The sequence below is a fragment of the Notamacropus eugenii genome, chromosome 2 (assembly GCF_028372415.1).
Source record: "Notamacropus eugenii isolate mMacEug1 chromosome 2, mMacEug1.pri_v2, whole genome shotgun sequence".
In the NCBI taxonomy this organism is placed as follows: domain Eukaryota; kingdom Metazoa; phylum Chordata; class Mammalia; order Diprotodontia; family Macropodidae; genus Notamacropus; species Notamacropus eugenii.
This window is the reverse complement of record NC_092873.1, coordinates 303,794,403-303,815,972: the sequence shown is the minus strand read 5'-3', so window position 1 is coordinate 303,815,972 and position 21,570 is coordinate 303,794,403. Positions and strand designations below refer to the sequence as shown.

General features: G+C 38.4%; 1 protein-coding gene across 7 annotated transcripts in view; it reads left to right on the top strand.

Annotated features, from left to right (window-relative positions):
- OTUD7B (OTU deubiquitinase 7B) overlaps positions 1–21,570 on the top strand; it is a 74,563-nt gene that overhangs the window by 29,953 nt on the left and 23,040 nt on the right. For all 7 annotated transcript variants that reach the window (XM_072644679.1, XM_072644680.1, XM_072644682.1 and 4 more), the window contains exons 2-3: positions 12,341–12,491; positions 21,138–21,326. In XM_072644679.1, the coding sequence (XP_072500780.1) occupies positions 12,407–12,491; positions 21,138–21,326 (274 nt within the window). In that variant the 5' untranslated portion in view covers positions 12,341–12,406. The remainder of the gene's footprint in view (positions 1–12,340; positions 12,492–21,137; positions 21,327–21,570) is intronic.

Genomic DNA, 21,570 nt, shown 5'->3' with positions numbered 1-21,570 from the left:
TCACTTTGCATTAATTGATGTAATTTTTTGCATATTTTTCTGTATTAATCCTAAAAATTTCTGATGGTATGATAATATTCTGTTATATTCATGTACCACAACTTGTTTAGTCATTCAATATCATCTTTGTTTTGAGTTCTTTGCTACTACAAAAAAAGTGGTATAATAATATTTTGGTATATTTGGGTTCTTTTTAATATTTTACCTCTTTGGGGGGAATGTGCATACCAGTGGAATCTCTGGGTCAAATAGCACGGACATTTTAGCAACTTTTTCAGATAATTCCAAATTGCTTTCCAGCATGATGGGAGAACCAATGCACAGTTCCAGTAGTAATGCATAAGTCTATCTGTCTTTCCATGACCCCCCCCCCCCCCGTAGAGACTATTTCCATATTTTGTTGTCTTTGCCAATTTACTGGATGTGAGGCAAAGCCTTTGTGTTGTTTTGATGTGCATTTCTATTATTATTAGTGATTCAGAACATTCTTTCATATATTTCTTAATAGTTTGCAGTTCTTTTGAGCAATATCTTTTTTTTAATCATAACCTTTGACCACTTATTCATTGGAAAATAACTTTTATTCCCATTAGATTGTGAGTTCCTTGACAGCAAGGATTATTTTTTTCTTTCTTTGTATCCTCAGTACTCATTATAGTACCTGGCACATTGTAAGCACTTAATAAATGCTGACAAGATGGCACAGTGGATAGAGTGTCGGGCCTATGGTTAGGAAGACTTATCTTCCTGAGTTTAAGTCCACCCTCAGATACTTACTAACTCTGTGATCCTTGGCAAGTCACTTAACCTTGTTTGCCTGAGTTTCTTCATCTGTCAGATGAGCTGGAGAAGATGACAAACCACTCCAGTATCTTTGCCAAAAAAACCCCAAATGGGGTCACAAAGAGTTGGACACAACTGAAGAACAAAAATATATATGTTGAATATTAGACCTTATCAGATATTTGATAGAAAATTTTTCCCATTCAGTCGCTTCCCTTCTTATCCTAGTCACATTAATTTTATTTGTACAAAAGTTTTTCAACTTCACATAATTGAAATCATTTATTTTATCTTTTCTAATTGTCTCTTATTTGGTTTAATAATTCAATTTCCCCTCCCCCCCCATATCTTTGAAAGGTACTAGAGAAAACATGCTTAGCATATTTTTGTATGATACAACCTGAGGAAGGGGATAGCTAATAGAGTAGATGACACAATCTCAACAGGCTGAAACCTTGTCTGAGACTTAACAAGAGTAGTTGAACAGAGGTAAATCTAAAATTTGATACAGAGATTAAAAAAAAAATCACAAGTTTAACAGCAGGAGAAGAGATACCTGACTTGATAGAAGTTCATATGAAAGGGGACAGCAGTTAGCCATCCACAAATCTAATAAGAACTGGTGTATTCTAAACTCCTTGAGGGCAGGTACTATATTTGAGTTGTACCAATACTGTGATGTAGCTTTAAAAAAAAAAATAGCACAGTGGTAGGCTACATGTAGAAGTGTGATATACAGGTCCTATGAAGTGCTAGCTTCATGCTTTTATGCTCTGTGATGGTTCAGCCACTTTTTGTCAGTATGGCATTCAGTTCAGTTCAAAAAATGTTAAGCTCGTGTTATGTGCCAGATTTTAAGAGAAATATTAACAATTGAGTATGTTCAAAGAAGGGTGGAATGTGGTTGTCAGAAGTTTAGAAGCTATCACATGAGGAACAATTGTAGGAAATTATTACTGGGGGGAGTGGTTTTTGCCAAAACTAACAGAACTAAGAAGCTTAATTCCACAAGGTATGGAGAGCAGGTTTTGCAGTAATCTGAATATAATTTAGGATTTGATTGCCTCATGACCCAGTAATTGTAATTTAGATTTGACATTCAGTTTAGTCCCTTTATTAGAAGAATTGGTAAAGGACCTCTACAGCTTAACAGGAAGAATGGTTTTCTTTAACAGAAAATAAAAAGGCAGAAGGTCTTCAATGTAAAGCCAAACGAATAGAATCTGAAGAGGCATAAGGGAATCTTGACCTGGGACTGGACGAAAGGCCACTGGCCAGTTGGAGCTAAGTAACAGCTATGAGGTTCTTCTCAAAGACAAGTTGAATTCTCTAAACAAGAAACAACTCGTTCTTCAGGGAATGATGATGTAGATCCATGGGTGAGATCCAGTATCTCTTAAAGGTTAGGGGAAGAATAGGTGAGTAGCATGGTTGGTAACTCCTTGTGGAGCTTGGGAATTGGGGCGTGATCTTGAAATGTTTTACAGATCTGGTTGCTTTCCTAGGAGCATTATCTAGTTTTCAACATCCTTTTTAAAATGTGTTTTCCTGAACTGAAAACAGTGCTTCACATGGGGTCTGCCTGTGGCAAAGTACATTGGAACCATTCTCTGAACTCTGCCTCTCAAGGGAGCCTAAGGTTCTATTACTTTTTGTGCCTTGATTAATTGAATTTAACATCTGGAATTCAAGAATCACAGAACCTAAGAATTAGAGGGGATCACCTAGGCCAATCCATACTTCAAAAGGATTACTACTACACCATATTTGACAAGTAAGGTCAACCATCTTTGCTTCAGAATCTCTCTAAATGTTGTCCAGCTTATTAATGTCCTTTTAAAAATGTGGCACCCAGCACTGAACACAATATTGGAGTCTGAGCGGGATGTAGCATGCTGTAGGACTTAACACTTCCACTAAAAATTTCTACATCTTTTTTTAGTTTAACTATACTTCCCCATCTTGTAATTGTGAGCTTGGTTTTTAAACCAAATTATAAGACTTGACATTTATCACTTTTAAATTTTACCTCATTAGAGTAAGCCCAGTATTCTAGCCTGTTAGGATCTTTTGGATACTGACTGTCATTCATTGTGTTAGTTTTCCTTCCTCATTTTATGCTCTCTTCAAATTTGATAAGCATACTGTCTGCCTCTTTGTCCAAATTATTGATAAAAATGTTAAGCAAATTGTACCTTGGCCTGTTCAGGCTCAGATCAAATGTAAAAATATTAAACATCATGCATCCAGTACAGATCCCTGGGAACTTCTGTTTGATGAAACTGCAAATGGTTCTTTCATTCTATTCATTAAGCGTTTATTAAACACCTACTTTGTGTCAGGCATTGTTCTTGATGCTGGAGCTAGAAAGACAAAAATGAAATATTGGATTGAGAGGAAATAATTTTGGAATTATTAGCAGTAGTAAGTAACTAAGGGAAACAGGAAAGGACTTATATAGGAGGTGATATTTTAGCAGAATTTTGAAAGGGAGCTGGAAATTCTGGGATGTGAATATTAGTGGAGTGGGAGAGGGAAGACTCAATGACTCTGAAGTTGTGAAGCTGGATTGCTGCAAAAATAAGGAAATGAGAGGATGTTCTGCATTCAGATAGTATTGTGGAATTGAAGTTCAATTCTAAAACTGAATTTATATGTGGGAAAGTTATCTGCATAAAAGTGATAATTAAACCACTTTCTTTTCTAGATGCTTTCTAACAGTCCTTTTAATACTGTATTTAATAATTTTCCCAGAAATGGAAATGTCAAATTTCCTAGCCTATAGTGTAGACGTTTACTATATCTATCCCCTTTTTTTTCTTTAAGCTTGGTTAACTTTTGTCTCTGATACCTCTTCTCCCTTTCCTTTCTGACCAGTCTTTAAGAAATCACTGATAGTAATTTAGCACCTTTGTTGCATATTCCCTAGCCAGCAACAGCAGCGGCAGTTATGTAGGTCATACCCCAGGCTTAGGGAAGATCTCACTTCTAGCATCTTGCCTAGCCTGCAGAGGAATAACCAGGGCAGGAATCCCAGACCAAAGAGAAGGTTACAAAGCCATCACTCTGGATTTTCTAGCTGGCTGAGAAGGGCATAATTTAGCAACAGAGCCACACTGGGGACAGAAACTTGTAGAACTCAAACCAGGGAGGGCAGCAAACAGACCTTGGATCAGACTACTTGGGGAGCACTGAAAGCTTACAGGGTCCCCAGCCTGTCCTTGAGATTTTGGAATAACACAATAATCAATTTTCCAAAAAAAACCAAGACCAGCCCAGACCTTCTATCTAGAAGTACCATAGAGCCTAGCCCTAATACCAAGTCTGAAGTCAAGAAGGAGACTGTAAGAAAGGGCAAACCCAAGCAGACCAAACCAAACACCACCGTAGGATGAACTGTTATGGTGGCAGGGATAGATAAAATAAGGCAAAAGAAGAGAAGGACTCCAAAATATCTACTAGCCATTGGAGGCCTCCAAAATAAATATGCAATGGTCTCAGGCCATGGAAGAGCTCAAAAAGGGTTTTGAAAATCAAGTAAGAGAGATGGAAGAGAAATTGGGAAGAGAAATGAGAGCGATACAAGAAAATCATGAAAAGTGAGCCAACAGCTTGCTAAAGGAGACCCCAAAAATGCTGAAGAAAATGACACCTTTAAAAATAGACTAACCCAAGTGGCAAAAGAGGTCCAAAAAGCCAATAAGGAGAAGAATGGTTTAAAAAGCAGAATTAACCAAATGGAAAAGGAGGTTCAAAAGCTCACTGAAGAAAATAGTTCTTTAAAAATTAGAATGGAGCAGATGGAAGCTAATGACTTTATAAGAAATCAAGAAATTACAAAGCAAAACCAAAAGAATGAAAAAATGGAAGGTAATGTGAAGTATCTCATTGGAAGAGCAACTGGCCTGGAAAATAGATCCAGGAAAGACAATTTAAAAACTATGGGACTACCTGAAAGCCATGATCAAAAAAAAGAGCCTAGACATCATATTCCATGAAATTATCAAGGAAAACTGCCCTGATATTCTAGAATCAGAGGGCAAAATAAATATTTAAAGAATCTACCATTCACCTCCTGAAAGAGATCCAAAAAGAGAAACTCCTAGGAATATTGTAGCCAATTTCAGAGTTCCCAGGTCAAGGAGAAAATATTGCAAGGAACTAGAAAGAAATAATTTGAGTATTATGGAAATGCAATCAGGATAACACAGGATCTGGCAGCTTTTACATTAAGGGATCAAAGGACTTGGAATATGATATTCCAGAAGTCAAAGGAACTGGGGTTAAAACCAAGAATCACCTACCCAGCAAAACTGAGTATAATACTTCAGGGGAAAGAATTGTCATTCAATGATACAGGGGACTTTCAAGCATTCTTGATGAAATGTGACTTTGAAACACAAGAATCAAGAGAAGCATGAAAAGGTAAACAGGAAAGAGAAATCATGAAGGACTTTTTAAAGTTGAACTGTTTACATTCCTACATGGAAAGATAATATTTGTAACTCTTGAAACTTTTCTCAGTATTTGGATAGTTGGAGGGATTATACACACACACACACACACACACACACACACACACACAACACACACAGAGCACAGGGTGAGTTGAATAAGAAGGGATGGTATCTAAAAAAATAAAATTAAGGTATAAGAGAGGAATATATTGGGAGGAGAAAGGGAGAAATGGAATGGGGCAAATTATCACTCATGAAAGAGGCAAGAGAAAGCTTTTTCAATGGAGGAAGAAAGGGAGGAGGTGAGAGGGAAAAAGTGAAGCTTACTCTCTTCACATTTGGCTTAAGGAGGGAATAACGTGTTCATTCAATTTGATGTGAAAATCTAGTTCACACTATAGGAAAATAGGGGAGAAGGGGACAAGTGGGGTGAAGGGGATGATAGAAGGGAGGGTAAATGGGAGAAGGGAGTAATTAGAAGTGAACACTTTTGGAGAGGGACAAGGTCAAATGAGAGAATGGAATAAATGGGGGGCAGGATAGGATGGAGGGAAATATAGTTAGTCTTACACACCATGATTATTATGGAAATCTTTTGCAAAACTACACATATATAACCTATATTGAATTCTTGCCTTCTCAGTGGGGATGGGTGGGGAGGGAGGAAAGGAGAGATGTTGGAATTCAAAGTATTAGAAGGAAATGTTGAGAATTGTTTTTGCATACAACTGGGAGAGAAGAAATATAGGTAATGGGGTGTAGAAATCTATCTTGCCCTACAAGAAAAGACAGAAGATGGGGATAAGGGAAGGGAGTGGCATATTGAGGGAAGGGGTAATTAGAATGCAAGATGTTATGGGGTGAGGGGGAGGGAAGAGATAGGGAGAAAATTTGGAACTCAAGATTTTGTGGAAATGAATGTCGAAAACTAAAAATAAACATTTAAAAAAAAAAACTTTAAAATGAAAACTCCCAGAAACAGTGTAGCCAAAATTCTGAGCTTCCAGGTGAAAGAAGAATGCTTCAAACAGGCACAAAGGAAGGATTCAAGTACTAAAGATTCATATCCACGATCACACATGATTTATCAACTATCACTATAAAAGAGCAAAGAACTTGGGCAATGATATTCCGGAAGACAAAACATATGAGTTTATAGTCAAGAGTAATATACTCAGGAAAACTGAATATAATATTACAGGGGACAAAAATAAATCATTAATGAAATAGAGGACTTCCAAGCATCCTGATGAAAAGACAAGAGTAGTATAGAAATTTTGAAGTACAAACACAGGAGTCAAGATTAATATAGAAAGATAAACATGAAAAAAGCATCACATTCTAATTTGTGAATGATACATGTTCCTTCCGAACCCTATCATAATCAGGAGTCACAGTGGGAGTTCTACTAGAGAAAACCTGATTGTGTTATGTCTTGAAGATCTTAAGAATGGAAAGAGAGAGGAAGAGGAATATACTGTATTAGGGGTAGGGAAGGAAAAGGTAGATTAGGGAATATTATCTGACGTAATTAGGTTGTACAACTAGACAACTACACAAAGAGGAGGAAGGTGGGTGGAATGACTGACGTTTGAACTTCACTGTCATCTGAACTGGTGAAAAGAAGGAACACTGACAGTTGGGTGCAGAAATATATTTCATTCATCAGGGAAGTAGGGAGGAGAGTGAATTAGAGGGAGGGTAGATTAAGAGAAGGATCAGTTTTCAGGAAAACAAACTCTAAAAGATACACAAAAATATAGCTCTTCGAAGTGACAATCTGATGGGATGCCCATATATTGAAGAATGGATTAATCATTGTATAGAAATGTGATGAAATATTGTTGTGTTGAACTTATCAGCATATGACCAACTCGGATTCTGGAAGCCTGGTGATGAAGCATGCAGATGAAGGATTCAGAATGCAGAATGAATGAAATTTATTTTGGACATGGCCAGTGTGGAAATTTGTTATGGTTGACTATACATGTTTATAGTGGGTTTTGTCCTTGTATTGTCTTACAAAGGAAGGGGAGTTAGTGTGGGAGGGTGAAAAGGCAGATTTTGGCCAATTAAAACAAAATATTTTTTAAAAAGCAAGAAAGAAAGATACTTTTAAACTACAGATGCCCTCTGAGCCAAAAATGTGATGCGGTAGACAAAAAACTAATGCATTTTAAGGTTGCACAAATACTGGTTCTACTGTACTTTACGTTGTTTAGATCATAGCAAGGTGTCACATTTTAGGAAATACATTGACAGGTTTGAACTAGGTTGTTGACTTAAGGATGGGACGGGGATGAATGTGAGAGAGGTAGTGAATATGACAATTGATTAAAAGAACTGGGAAGTTGGAGGGACCAGAAAAGCACTAAGAAAAAGGTTAGTCTAGATGAACTAAGATTCATTCTATTCAACCAACATTTATTAGGCATCTAGGTGGTATAAGGAATAGAGTGCAGGGCCTGTAGTCAGGAAGACCTAAGTTCAAACTTGACCTCAGATACTTACTAGCTGTGTGGCTCTGGGCAAGTTACTTAAGCACCTACTGCATGTATTATACTCTGCTAGGTGCTAGGGGAAACATGAAGCTTGGGTAAGATAATGATTCCTGCTTTAATACACCCTACATTCTAAAAAAGGGGAGGAAAATACACATATGTAGATAATTACAGTAGTACATGATCTCAGACAAAGCTTAAGCATACCTAAATGTATTGGGGAAGCACAAAACATAATACTATATGATGTCTTATGCAGAAAATTATCACTTTCAATCCCTTCAAATTAAATTTGAAATTTGTCATTCTGAAAATGGACTGTGTAAGCAGATAGCTATTAGAGTGTGCCTTTTGTGCAGAGTACTACACATTTTATTTGATAAAAATTAATATTGACAGTCTTATATGCTGGGTAGATTCCAGATGATATTGTCACTTCAACCAGTATTTTAGTCATTGACTAATAACATAGATTGCTCTTTGGAATTTGAGAAGTTCAGATCAGGCATTGTGATGTAACAAGAGCTGCTGTATATCTTTCCCTGTTGAGTGGGATGGGGGTTGATACGTAATCCTTGATGTATTTCTGGAGTTAAGGGATAGGGAGGAGAACGACAAATAGATTTGACCAAAGAAACTCAGCTTGGGACTTAGAATATTTACTAGTTTGTGCCTTGTGCCCTGAGTGATAACAAGGCCCTAGCAAGAAGTGGAAATTAGCTGGGGAGTGTTAAAGCAGGAATGATGGAAAGTGAGATGCCTGTGGGAGATGGTAGAGTCCTCTTTCTATCTGATTCTTAAGTGCCATGCCAGGCCCTGGCCAATAGATTTTTAAGTTTTGCCTTTGTTTTTTACTTTTGATACATAACCTTAGGAAAATGCTTCTGAAAAGAGCCAAAGAACTGAGCTAGCAATGGGTTAAAGTTGTTTGAAGGCAGATTTAGGCTTGATGTAAGGAAAAGCTTTCTGGCAACTTTCTAAACAATTAATGCCAAAGTAGAAAAGGTTACCTACTAATGTCATGAAACCCCTTTCCCTGGCTGCTGTGAAGCAAATGCTAGGTGACCAGCTGTTGGGCATATGGTTGAGGGGATCTTTGAGTCACAGGTAGGATTAGGATGACATCTGAGGGCTCTTCCCATGTAAAAATTCTGTGATTCTTTGGCAGCTAAAAATCTCTTATTTTATTACAAACTTTTACTTGACTAACTGCTGGTTTTCATGAGCAATATCTGGTTGATGGATTATCTAAGACTTTTTTTTAAGTTTTGACTCCCTTCCTTTAGTCTCCTCCCCACCTGTTTGCTGCTTATTTGTTTCCTTGCCAGAGAAAAGAGAATAGTGAACTACTTTTTCCATGGAGATGAAAAACTTTTGCTTTTAGATTATCTGTGCATTTCATTTATCTTTATTTGTCCTACCATTTGTTGCCTTTACTCCTTACACAGCTGCTACTGAACAAAGGTGGAGAATATCGCATAACCATTCTGATTGGGTGCACTCTAGCTTCAACTGGGCCCTCACTGGTCCTAAGCAATCCTACTATACTTCCTTCATCAACTCATTATCACATGGCACATAGCGGCTCACCAAACCTTTTCATCCCTCCCCAAATCTCCCATAGCTTCCCCTCCCCTCACTCAACTGAGAATCTCATATTTTACAGATAAAATTAAAGGCATTTGCTGTACATTTCCTCTTCTCCCCTCTTTCTCATTTTATACAACTTCTTTGACTCTCTCCTCCTTCACTCCTGTCTCACATGGTGGTGCAGTGGATAGAGCACCAGTGCAGGAGTCAGGAGGACCTGAGTTCAAATCTCACCTCAGACACTTGAGACTCACTAGCTGTGTGACCTTGGGCAAGTCACTTAACCCCAATTACCTCATCCTGGATCATCTCCAGTCATCCTGATGAATATCTGGTCACTGGATTCAGATGGCTCTGGAGGAGAAGTGAGGCTGGTGACCTGCACAGCCCTCCTCACTCAAAACAAAGTCAAGTGCAAGTCATGTCATCACTTCTCTTCTTTGGCAGTGAAGGACGATACAACAACTGATGGGTAGCCCTTCACTTTCCAGTTCTTTGCCACCACAAAAAACTGCTGTATATTTTTGTACAGGTGGATCCTTTTCCTCCTTTTGGTCTCTTCCTGGGTATTGATGTAGTGGTGGTATCTGTTGGTCCAAGTGTATATACACATTTTAATAGCTTTTTGGAGCTTAATTCCAAATTGCTTTCCAGAATGGCTGAACTGGTTCACCGTTCTATCAGCAGCATGTTTATGTACCTATTTTTCCAGTGCCTCCAACCTTTGTTATTTTCCTTGTCAACTTTGCCAATTTGATGGGTATGAAGAATTATTTTAATTTGCATAGTTCTCCCTCTCACTCACAGCTGAGAACTTTGTGTCATATTTTACAGAAAAAAATTGAGGCCATTCAGTGTGCACTCCCTCTTCTCCCCCCTTTTTAATTTTCTATCTCTCAGGAGTGGCTTCCGTGTATTGACTTGCAGAAGAATTTAGCCTTTTAACTATCAGTAGTCCCTGAAATCAACTATGTCTCTTCTTTTTACTTCCTTAAAAAGGAGTTTATTTCTCAAAACTACTGAAAAATCCTATAAGACATGTACTAGTAAATAAAAGAGGAAAGTTACAAAGTTATGTATCTCTTTTCACTGAGACCTGGTTTTCCATGCAAATGAATAAGAGAAAAGATCCAGTTATTTCATATACTATATCTCTCTGATCAGATTAAGATATTGTGCCATCCAGTACTAAGTTCTTTCATTTACTGTTAAGTTTCATCCTTGGTGGCTTCATCAGGGTCTGTTTCTGGGGCCTCCCTGCTTGTGACTCATTAATATGGTAATAGGAATGTCCTAGGCTTAGTTATCAGTTAACACCTTTCCTTTGCTCATGTACTTGCTCATCCCCAGCTTTAGGTCTCTACATGTCTCAGGTGTGTGAGGAGGCATAGTTAAGATGGGCAGGAGATTATTTTATAGATACCAGACTGCATACCAAACAGCATAAAAGTCTTAATAAACTATATCCTTTTCACCTTCCTCTGTTAATCAAGACAAGGTAAAATCGGCACAAAAGGATTTTGTATTTTCTACTGTTTGAAATTATCTGTGGTGCAAAATTTGTTTCCCCTCCACTGGTATAGGTCCTCTAGAACTGCCTTAATTGGCATTGTGAATGGAAAAATCATGCCCAAATTATGAGGTTAAATGAAAATCACTTCAACTGGAATTCAGCCTTTTGGTTCCTGCCTCCTACCCTTTATGGAAATACCCTAACTGCCTTTTCTGTTTCCCTTACCTCCCCAAAATGTTTTGTAAGCAAGTGGTTAAACCTCTGTTTTGAAAATAGCATCTGTATTCCAATGACCTCAGTCCTTTTCTGTATATATTTTGCCTAGTACTCTTTAGAAGAGAAAGAATGTGAAATAATAACTAGAGAGATAACTTGGAAGTCTGGAAGACTTGAATTCAAGCCCTGCTTCTGACTTCCCACTGGCTTTGCAGCCCATGACAGGTCAAATTGCTGAGCAGGTGCTGAAATGTGTTAGTAGAAGTTCCTCACCTGGAGCTCCCCACACTGATGAAATCACAGGTCTGGTCAAAACATTCCTGAGGAATGTGGAAAATCAGGATTTGGGCAGAACCCTAAACAGGCAGCAAGGGGGGTGGGGAGAGTAGTAGAGTGGTAACAGGAAGCTGCCCTTGGAAAAAATTTAGTTCTGAGTTAATGCACTTCTGTCCTCCAGGGATTCTGAGATAAGTGGGAGGGGTTTTTCTGAAGGGAGTGTCATCTTTTGCCTTTGAGGATTTTTGTTTTGACTTTCTCCAAACAGGTTATTAGGATATGGGGGTTGAGGGCACAGGAGTTGAGGGTGACTTGATGAACTAGGTGTCTTCCACAGGGAATTGTGAAAGCTGCCAGAGATGGTAGGAATGGATCAGAGATTTGCTTCTCACTGTAGTACTGCTGCCTTGGGAGCAGGTTGTTAAACCTAGAAGAAATGTGGATTGGAGCCAGACTAGCAGGTCAAAGACATAGTTTCTATAGAAGACTTGTCTGTTATGGAAAGGATCTTTTCAAGTGGAATTTATTTGAATGGTTTGGGTAGGGGCTACTTTCACAAAGTAATTAATAGACAATCCCATTTGTCATAAATTTTTGGACTCCTTACTTTCAGCTTTACAAAGTTGCTAGTTAAGTTTTTTTTAATAGTTTTAAAATCAGTTCTGCACATCTCTGCTTTCATTAAACCTAAAATCTAATGAAGACCTGCCTTTAGAGGTAGACCTAAAATCTGTTGCTAAAGTTTTCTATGATTGAGCTATCAGTATACTTTGTGTCAGTGAGTCACTTCATTAACACTCAAGAACTGACAGAACAACTTTTGGGGGAAATAAGAGGCAAAGTAGTATTCTCATATTGGACATGAGTTAGCAGAATTAAATTTTAAACTTTAAAGTATGCAGGTGTGAATGGGGTGGTGTAGTTTCCCCATTTGTAAAATTCTTTGGGTCAGGTTAATTGTTTTATAATGAAATTTGAAATGTGTGCCTTTATTTCCTTGATAGGTGGAAGTCTGAGTTTTAATCTATGTTTCAACTTCAACCACCTGCCTGAGAGGATTTCATGATCACATGACCCTGGACATGGATGCTGTCTTGTCAGATTTTGTCCGTTCCACAGGAGCAGAACCAGGATTGGCCCGTGATCTTTTGGAAGGTGAGGAATTGGGAAAGTTTTTATTTTTATTTTTTTTTTATTGCTGAACTGGCTTAGGAAATTTGAAGATAGCAGAAGGATTAGTATATGATAGTTTACCATCAGTAAAGTCATCATCAAATTCTTTTTTAATGATTACTATCCATAATTTTAAAATGAAAAGTTGCTCTCCTGTCACCAAACACATTATTGAATTGCCTCCTTCTGCTTCAAGTCACTATGTGCTGAGGAACTGCAGATGAATTTTCATATTAGCCTAAAAATAACATAAAGAAGGCAGATCTCTTGGGAAAATGTATTTAATGTATCTTGAAATATAATTTTGATTATTCATTCTTTGACATTTTTCTTGCCATTGTGCCTTACCCTCCTCCTCTGCCTTAATTAGTGTGGATAATTGTGGAATGTTAGTAGTTTTTATTTTGCTGCCCATGTATGACTATCTTGGATTATAAGATCCTGTAGGGTAAGAACCAGGATATTCTTTGTTCTCTTCCTTTCTTTCCCCTCACATGGCCTCCACACTGGTCTGCTCTGCTCATGACTCAGTATCCTCCTCCTTGGTCTTCTTGCTGAAAGTCTCCACCAAACTGGCAAAGTGATTTTCCTAAAATTACACACCTGTTCGTGTCAGTCCTCTACTCAGTAAACCCCAATGGCTTTCTTTTGCCTATAGGATACGAATATAAATTCTTTTGTTTAGCCCTCCACAGCTTGCCCTCAACCAACCTTTCCAGTTTTCTTCATTGTAGAGCCTAGCCAAACCAGGCTCCTTGCCATTCCTCACACATACTTTCCTATCTCTTATTTCTGAGTATTTGTGCTGACTCTCCTTGGAATTTACTGCCATCTCACCTCTGCCTCTTAGAATCCCTTGTGTCCTTCAGAATTTTTCTCAAATGATACCTACTCATAACCTTTCCTGATCTTAGCTGTCAGTTTTCTCCTTATCTCCTCAAATGTGTTCTGTATTTATTTTGTATACACCTATTTATAAACATGTATCTCCCAATTGAATATAAGCTCCTTGAGTGCAGGGGCTGTTTCATTTTTGTCTTTATATTCTCAGCATCTAGTATAGTGCCTGGCATATAAATACGTGCTTAATAATTGTTTTTTGATTGATTGATTTATGACTATAGAATTCTTTATATGACTCTTTGACTTGCAAAATAAATGCCTTTTGATGATGATGGTGAGACATAATAAATCAAAAAGATTAAAGAGTATCTAGAGCAGAACTCATTATCTTCCCTTCCTTCTCTTTGCCCCCAACTTCTCTCTCTCTCTCTCTCTCTCTCTCTCTCTCTCTCTCTCTCTCTCTCTCTCTCTCTCTTCAAATTCCCTGTTTTAGAAGTTCCTAAGTGCTTTTTTATTGAGTAATTCTCATTGGATTTCTTGATCATTATTTGGTCTGATTGGAATTTTAGGTTTTTGCTGGAGTAGGTGTGGAAGAACTAGGCAGCCTGCCTCCCTGTTCAGGCAGCCATGTTGGCCAGAAAGCTTTAATTGACTGATTATTCATTGGTAAATTGCTAGATCACTAAGAGGGATAGGACTAACTCCATAAGACAATTTAATATCTGTCCATGGACCTGTGAGAGAAGTTGTTTGTTGAGTACCAGAGAGGCTTAGGCATAGACTCTACTGTAGATTAATTTTTATCAGATCCAGTCTTTTCAGCTCAGTCAAAAAAAATTTTTTTTTAAGGAAAAGGTGAGATAGCCACAAACAAATTCGCTCCTCCTGAATTTAATTTTGTATTACCTTTCTTTGACATTTCTTCAACTTTGGTGGGACCTGACTAGTGGCCCATACTTGAATGGACAATGTGTTTTGTATCTCCCAGTAGCCTTCGGGTGTACCTTTGAGACTCTTTTTTCCTATCTTTTCTTTTGGAAAATTGATCCTATTACCAGCGCTTACCTCTTCTCTCTCGGTTAGAATATTGTTCTCTGAAAGAAAGAATAACTTATCTGTGTGTGAAGGGGATGGGGATAGGGTTTCACTTGTGGAGATTCACTAAGTAGTTTGTCTTAGGGTGTCTCCCCATAGCCCAGAGCCTTTGAATTTGTTTGATCTTCATTTCTATTTTAATCAAATTGTAGTCTCTTGTGGATCCTTCCTGGCCATTCTGGAGTGGCCTTCCTGACTATGGCCACTAACCTTTGCTTTTCTGCAGGAAGTCTCTAGGTGCTTTCTGCTTCCAGTCAAAGCCTGACAGTCACCACTCAGGTACCATCAGGTTTGAACAAACTGCTAAAGGACTCCCCCTAGCCCCTAACCCCCCAGGATAACATGTTGAACAAACAGCCTTTGCAGGTACTTGAACTGACCCCAGCCTGCTTGAGCATGGCATTGTTCTATATTAGGGCAGTTGTGAAGTCTTTTAATAGAGGGTCTTGGTTTATTCTTGAGTACCTCAGTTTCTAAAAAATAAATGTCACTGCATTTTGGCCGAAATCCCATCAGCTTTACTCATTCGTGTGGCAAAATGAGTAATGGAAGATCTTTTCCAAGATAAAGGACTGAGGGTTTTATTTTGAGTCATATCACTTTTTTGTGTGGTGAAATCTGAGACTGTTTTCCAGCTTTATGTCCCGTAATCATTCTCTTCAGTCCTTGGCTGCTGTCAGGTCCTTTCTGGATATGACAAAAGCCATGTAGTTTCAAATACTGTTCCATATAATACTAGCTCTTGCCACCATTCCCTTCTATGCACTCACAAAACCTAGTTTCAAGCTCTGCTTCTTGAAGTAAGTGGATGCTGTAATAGCCTCCTAATTATTCTATAATTATTATTCTTGTTTCCATTCTTCCATTCTCCACAGCTACCATATTGCTTTTTACAAATTTTTTAAAAATAATATTTTATTTCCCCCTCCATTTACATTCAGGGTTTTTAAAGTTTTGAGTTCCAAATTCTATCTTTTCCTTCCTTCTTTCTCCCTCTCTAAGATAATAAGCAATCTGATATAGGTTATACATGAGTAATCATGTATATTTCCATATTGTCATTTTATGGAAGAAAACTTGAACCAAAAAAAAAAAAAAAAAAAGGAAAGAAAGTGAACAATAGAATGCTTCAGTCTATATTCAGATGCTATTAGTTCTTTCTCTGTGGGTAGATAGCATCTTTCATCAGGTATCCTTTGGGATGAACCTGGATCATTGTATTGCTGAGAATAGCTAAGTCATTCACGGTTGTTCATTATTGCTATTACTGTGTACAGTGTTCTTCTGGTTCTGCTCATTTCACTCTTCATCAGTTCACGTAAGTCTTTATAGGTTTTTCTGAAAGCATCCTGCTAGTCATTTCTTATAACACAGCAATATTCCATTATAGTCATATATCACAACTTGTTCAGCCATTCCCCAGTTGATGAATGTGCCCTCAATTTTCAGTTCTTGGCTATCCAAAAAACTGCTTTAAATATTTTTGTACAAATATGTTCTTTTCCCTTTTCTGGAGGGGATACAGATACATACTGAGTTATGGTGTTACTGGATTAAAACAAAATAAAACAAACCCAGAACCCCCCAAAACCAAACTGTACAGTTTTATAGCCCTTTGGACATAGTTCCAAAGAACAAGAATTGTTGAATCAGTTCACAATGCTACTAACAGTGCATTAATGTCCAAGTTTTCTCACATTCCCTCCAACATTTATCTTTTTCCTTTTTGATCATATTAGCCCATCACATTAATATTCTTAAAGCACACGTCCTATCATGTTACATTGCTGCTCAGAAAGCTTTGGTCATCCTCTGTTCTCTCTAGGATAAAATACAACCTTCTTTGTTTAGCATTTCATTGAATATAAAGAATACCAAGAAGTATGAGATTATTTATATGAACTGATGCAAAAGGAAGTAAGAGTCAGGAAAACAATATGCTACTACATTTCTCTCTGGACTCTACTCCTGATTTTGTGCTACAGCAGCCTCCTCATCCAGGAAATCCAAGAAAAAAAATCACAGTGAGTTATTTTTGTAGCCCAGGGCAGCAAAGGGGGACAGACAGGTCTGTGAACACTGGGGATGGGATTTGACCAGGAGCACTCAGTACAGAACATTCCAGAACAGGGAGAGGCTGCACACCAGGGCAAGAAGAAGTCCCATTTCTAATGTGGAGGGTCTTAAACTTAAGTTTGGGAATAAGTGCCAACTAGAAGCATTATTGCACACTCCCTAGTTCCAGGTTATAGATCCAGGGGCCTCTGCCTAAGAGTAGAATTTCAGTATGAGAAGCAGTTGAGGACCCTAGGCTATGTACCTATTAAGGAGCAAATTAAGTAACAAGCAGCAGCTGTGTGGCTTGGGTCTTGGTACAGGAGAGAGGTCTCAGATCCAGTTTCTGGCCCAGTCTGAAGCCTGTATAGGAATGACCAAGACTGGAATCTTGTGTCACTGAGTCAGCAGAGCTTTCTAGCAGGCAGGCTAAATCCTACAGTAGTCTAATGAAATTCCAGATAGAACAAGCCTATAGGCCTATTGTTCAGATCCAAACCCAAGTCAGGAGATTGTAGAGTTCAGATTAGAGGAGTGAAAATCAGACTTTGTCCTGGATCAGACCATTTTGGCAACACTGAATACTGAAAGCTTGCAGGTCCACAGCCTGAAGTGTTCCTGAGGTCCTAAAATAAAACATTCAGTATCCTTAAAAAGCAGCAACAGAAAAATCCAGACATTCTCCCTAGGAATGTGAAGAGTCTTTAATATCATGTCTGATGTCAGGAAGTAGGTTGGAAGAATGAGTAAACAAAAGAAAGAATCCTATCATGATTGAAACCAAGATGCTCAAGACCCAAATCCTAAAAAAAAAGAATGAATCCAAAACTTATCTACAAGCAAAACTTCAAAGAAAAGCACAACTTGAGTATAATTTCAAATGAAATTCTTGGAAGAGATAAAGTGAGTTTATTTTTTTTTTAATAGTTGGAAATGTTTTTATAAATTAAATAAGAGGGCTGGAGGAACAAAAATGGAAAGGAAATGAGAGCTGTGGAAGAAAGAATTAGAAAGGGAATCAGTAGCTTGGTACAAGTACAAAAACTTGCCCAAGCAACCAAATACCTGAAAATTGGAGTGAGCCAAATGGAAGCTAATGACTCCATGAGAAAAAAGAATATTTAAAACAAAGTCAAAAGACTGAAGAAAAGTAGAAGAAAATGTAAGGTATTCCAGTGCGAAAGGTACTGACTTGTAAAAGAGATTGAGAAGACATAATTTAAGAATTATTGAACTCTCTGAAAGCCATGCCTCCCAGAAACCCTACATATTACATTTCAAGAAATGACTGAAGAAAACTACCCAGATTTCTTAGAAACAGAAGGCAAAGTGGAAATAGGAAAAATCCAATAGTTACTTCTTCAAAGAAACTTTAGAAAAAGTCCAAAGCTTTCTGATCAAATGAAAAATACAGCAAGTAGCCAGGAAGAAAGAATTCCATTACCAAGGAACTGTAGTCAGGATCATGAGATTTAGCAACCATCACAATAAAGGAGCAGAAAATTTGGAATAAATGTTTCAGAAAGCAAAGGACACAGTAGGCTTATAACGAAGAATAACTTACCCAGCAAAACTCAGTATAATCCTGCAGTGGGGAAAATGGATATTTAATGAAATGGAGAACTTCCAAACATTTCTGATGAAAAAAAGCAGAGCAAACCTAGGAATCAAGATGAACACAAAAAGGTAAACAATCGAAAGTAGCTAAACAAGGATAAGCTGCTTACATTTTAATATCAGAATTTAATATCAGATTATACGTGTCCCCTCTGATTCCTGTCATCATCAAGAGGTATACAGGGAGTCTAGACAGAAGGCCAAAGAGTGTTTCTCATTTGTCACCTGGCTCTACTATTTTGTGACTTTTCTGACTGATTTCCCCACCATATCCCAATGTAAGGTACCATCCTCTCTCCCCTTTTTAGCTTTCTTTTGTATATTGTCTTCCTCCATTAGATTGTAAACTCCTTGAGGGCAGTGACTTTTTTTTTATTTGTGTTCCCTAGCTCAGTACCTTGCATATAATACGAATTTAATAAATGTTTGTTGACTGTTATATTTCTTGATGATCTTAAAAAGATGAATGAAAAGAGAAGAAAAGAGGAATATACTAGGAGGTGAGGAGAGAAAGGTTCAGAAAAATAATTTGAGTTTGACACACACTATTTCTAGCCTGTCTCACTAGATGATCTCATTAGCCCCCATGAGTTCATTCTCTATGCAGATGATTCTCACATCTGTATATCTAACCGTAGTCTTTTTGCTGAGCAGTTACATATCCTCCACCAGGACACTTCAAACTGGATGTTCTTTCTATAGGCATCTTAAACTCAGTATGTCTAAGACATTATCTTTTCTTCCAGACCCTCTCCTTTGTACACTTCCCTAATTCTGGCAGTTGTCAAGCATTTGTTAATTGCTTACTGTGTGCCAGGCACTGTGCTAAGTGCTGGCTTTAGAAATACAAGCAAAAAGAAAGTCCGTGCCTTCAAGGAGTTTATATTCTAATGGGTGAAGACAACATGTAAAAGGAGATCTAAAAACAGGGTGGTAACCAGTAGAGGGTGTAGTGGCTAAGAATAAATTCTAGGAAGAACTCTCCAGTAGGACAGGGGACTGAAGGCATCTGAGGCATGTTGGACAAGTCTGGAGAATCAGGGTTTGCTGGTTTGGGCCTTTTCCCAGAATGTAGGTTTTAAGAGGGAGAAGGGCACCACCAATGGGAGAAGGAAGGGCACCACCATCTTCTGAGTCATCCAGACTGGCAAACTTGCTGTCATTCTTGACTTCTTACTTATTCTCACCCACGTTTGTTTGTCAGGTCCTATCATTTCTACCTTCATATCTCCCTTATACATACTCTACTCATACAGTCACTACCCCTACTTAAGACCCGTATTATCCCTTCTCGCCAAGATTACTAGAAACTCTTTCAGATTGGTTTTACTTCATGTGTCTTCCTTTTTCAGTCCATCTTTCATACAGCTATCAAGATGATTTTCCAGAATCACAGGTCTGACCAAGTTACATGAGCTCCAGAGTTAAAAAAATAAACTCCTCTCTTTGACGTTTAAAGCTCTTCATAACATGGTTCCTTCTGAATTTTCCAGACTTTTTACACCTTCTCCTTCCATATACTTTGCAATCTAGCTACACTTGACCTACTTGCAGGTCCTCAAACATGACATTCATCTCCCATTTCTGTGCCTTTGCACTAGTTGACACCTGTGCCTGGAATGCTCTGCCCCTTCACCTTGCAAACTCAACTTAGATCTCACCTTCTGCAGGAGCCTTTTCTGTTCTTCCCAGCATGACTTCCAATTTAGGTTGCCTTCTGTTTACTCTGTTTATATTTTGTATGTATCTAGTTATTTACATTTCTCCCTTTAGAATGTGAACTTGCTGAGAGCAGGAACTAATATGTGTACGTATGTGTATATATGTATATTTTGCCTTTCTTTGTATTCCCAGTGCCTGGCACATAGTGAGCACTTAATAAATGCTTTCTGACTGACTCGAGTCTTTTATTAAAGTAGGAAGTGAGGCCCTCTGTCGAGAAGGAACAAGAAAAATATGATATAGGATGTTAGAAAAGAAAAAAGAAGGTTAGCTGCTGCAAGTAGTATACTAGAAAGTCAATTAAGTAAGAATGGGGCTTTTATTTTGCCATATGGTAATTGAGCACAGTTAAGATTAAATAACCTAAGTTTATTTTGAGTTCATAGTCCTTTCTTCAATAGCATTTAGGGGATCATATGAGTAGCCATAGAGAAGGCAGATAGTGGAGGTGATTCAGGGTTTGTTTGGGTTTGGGAAGTCAGATTCAAGGGTAGCTGACCTTAATGTATGGTGTGTGGTGGTATTGTTGAGGATATAGAGGCTAGAGGAGAGGTGATGGACTGGGAAAACAGAAATGGATCATGGTTAGGATGAAAAATGGGTTTAGGAGGAGTGAAGCAGAGAGAGAAGGACAGGAGATTGTTAATGGAGAAAGTAATTTTAGAATTTTCAGATCATAGAGGTGGAACAGTCATGGGAGATGGCTGAGGTGTTAAGGTGGAGGTCATTGGTTCTTAGGAGGTTAATGAATTGGGGAGAGGGGCAGTGGGTTTGAGAATACATCAACTTTTGAAGTTTCCAAGTGTTGAGGGCAGGAAGTGATGTGGAGAAGGGAAGCTATGACCCAGGTATGCGACCTCATGATAAAAGAAGAACAACAACTTGAAAGTTGATAGATGACTTTGACGAGGCTTTCATCTGTGACAGATGATAGATGGAGGAAACCCCAGAGAAAGAGAGGTTGCTAAGTTCTTTGTAGCAAAGGGATAATCTGAAAATGAGAGTAAAGAGCAAAGAGTATGTATACTCTTCTAGGCCCAGTGTTTTGTCCCAAATTACATATTTCCAGATAATATAAACTCTGCAGAATTATGGTTAATATGACATTTGTCAAGTATATCAATACATGCAACCTAAATCTTGCAAAGTTGCTTATTAATGCTAATAAGCATTCTAAGCAAAGGAATGCCCTTTCATCCCTGCATATGTTGACCTATAGCACTTTCTTCCATGTGTTTCCCCTTTTTATTTGATTCCCAGGTGATCAGTTTTCCCTCTGTGTTGTCTCTTGACTAGGAAAAAATTGGGATGTAAGTGCAGCCCTCAGTGATTTTGAACAGCTCCGTCAGGTCCATGCTGGGAACCTGCCCCCACCCTTCAGTGAGGGTCGTGGGGGACCCAGACCCCCTGAGAAGGGACCTCCTGAAAGGGAGCCTATTCGTCCCCCCCGGCCCACCCTTCATCGTCAGGATGACATCATCCAAGGTACAGGGGTATGCAGAAGGAGTAGGGGAGGGGGAGGGAGGAATTGGAAGCAGAGGTAGAGGGGATTTAGTAATATCTTTTGCATTTTGTCAGTAGCCAGCAGAGCCTTCTGGATGGCATCTTTTCTAAGCAAGAAAGTCTCAATGCATTCAGCCTGTAGAGTCTCTCAGTCAAAGTCAGTGTATTCCAACCAATTTGGGTGGTGCTTGTATTTGGGGCCCTGTTTTGAGCTGTATGAAAGAGG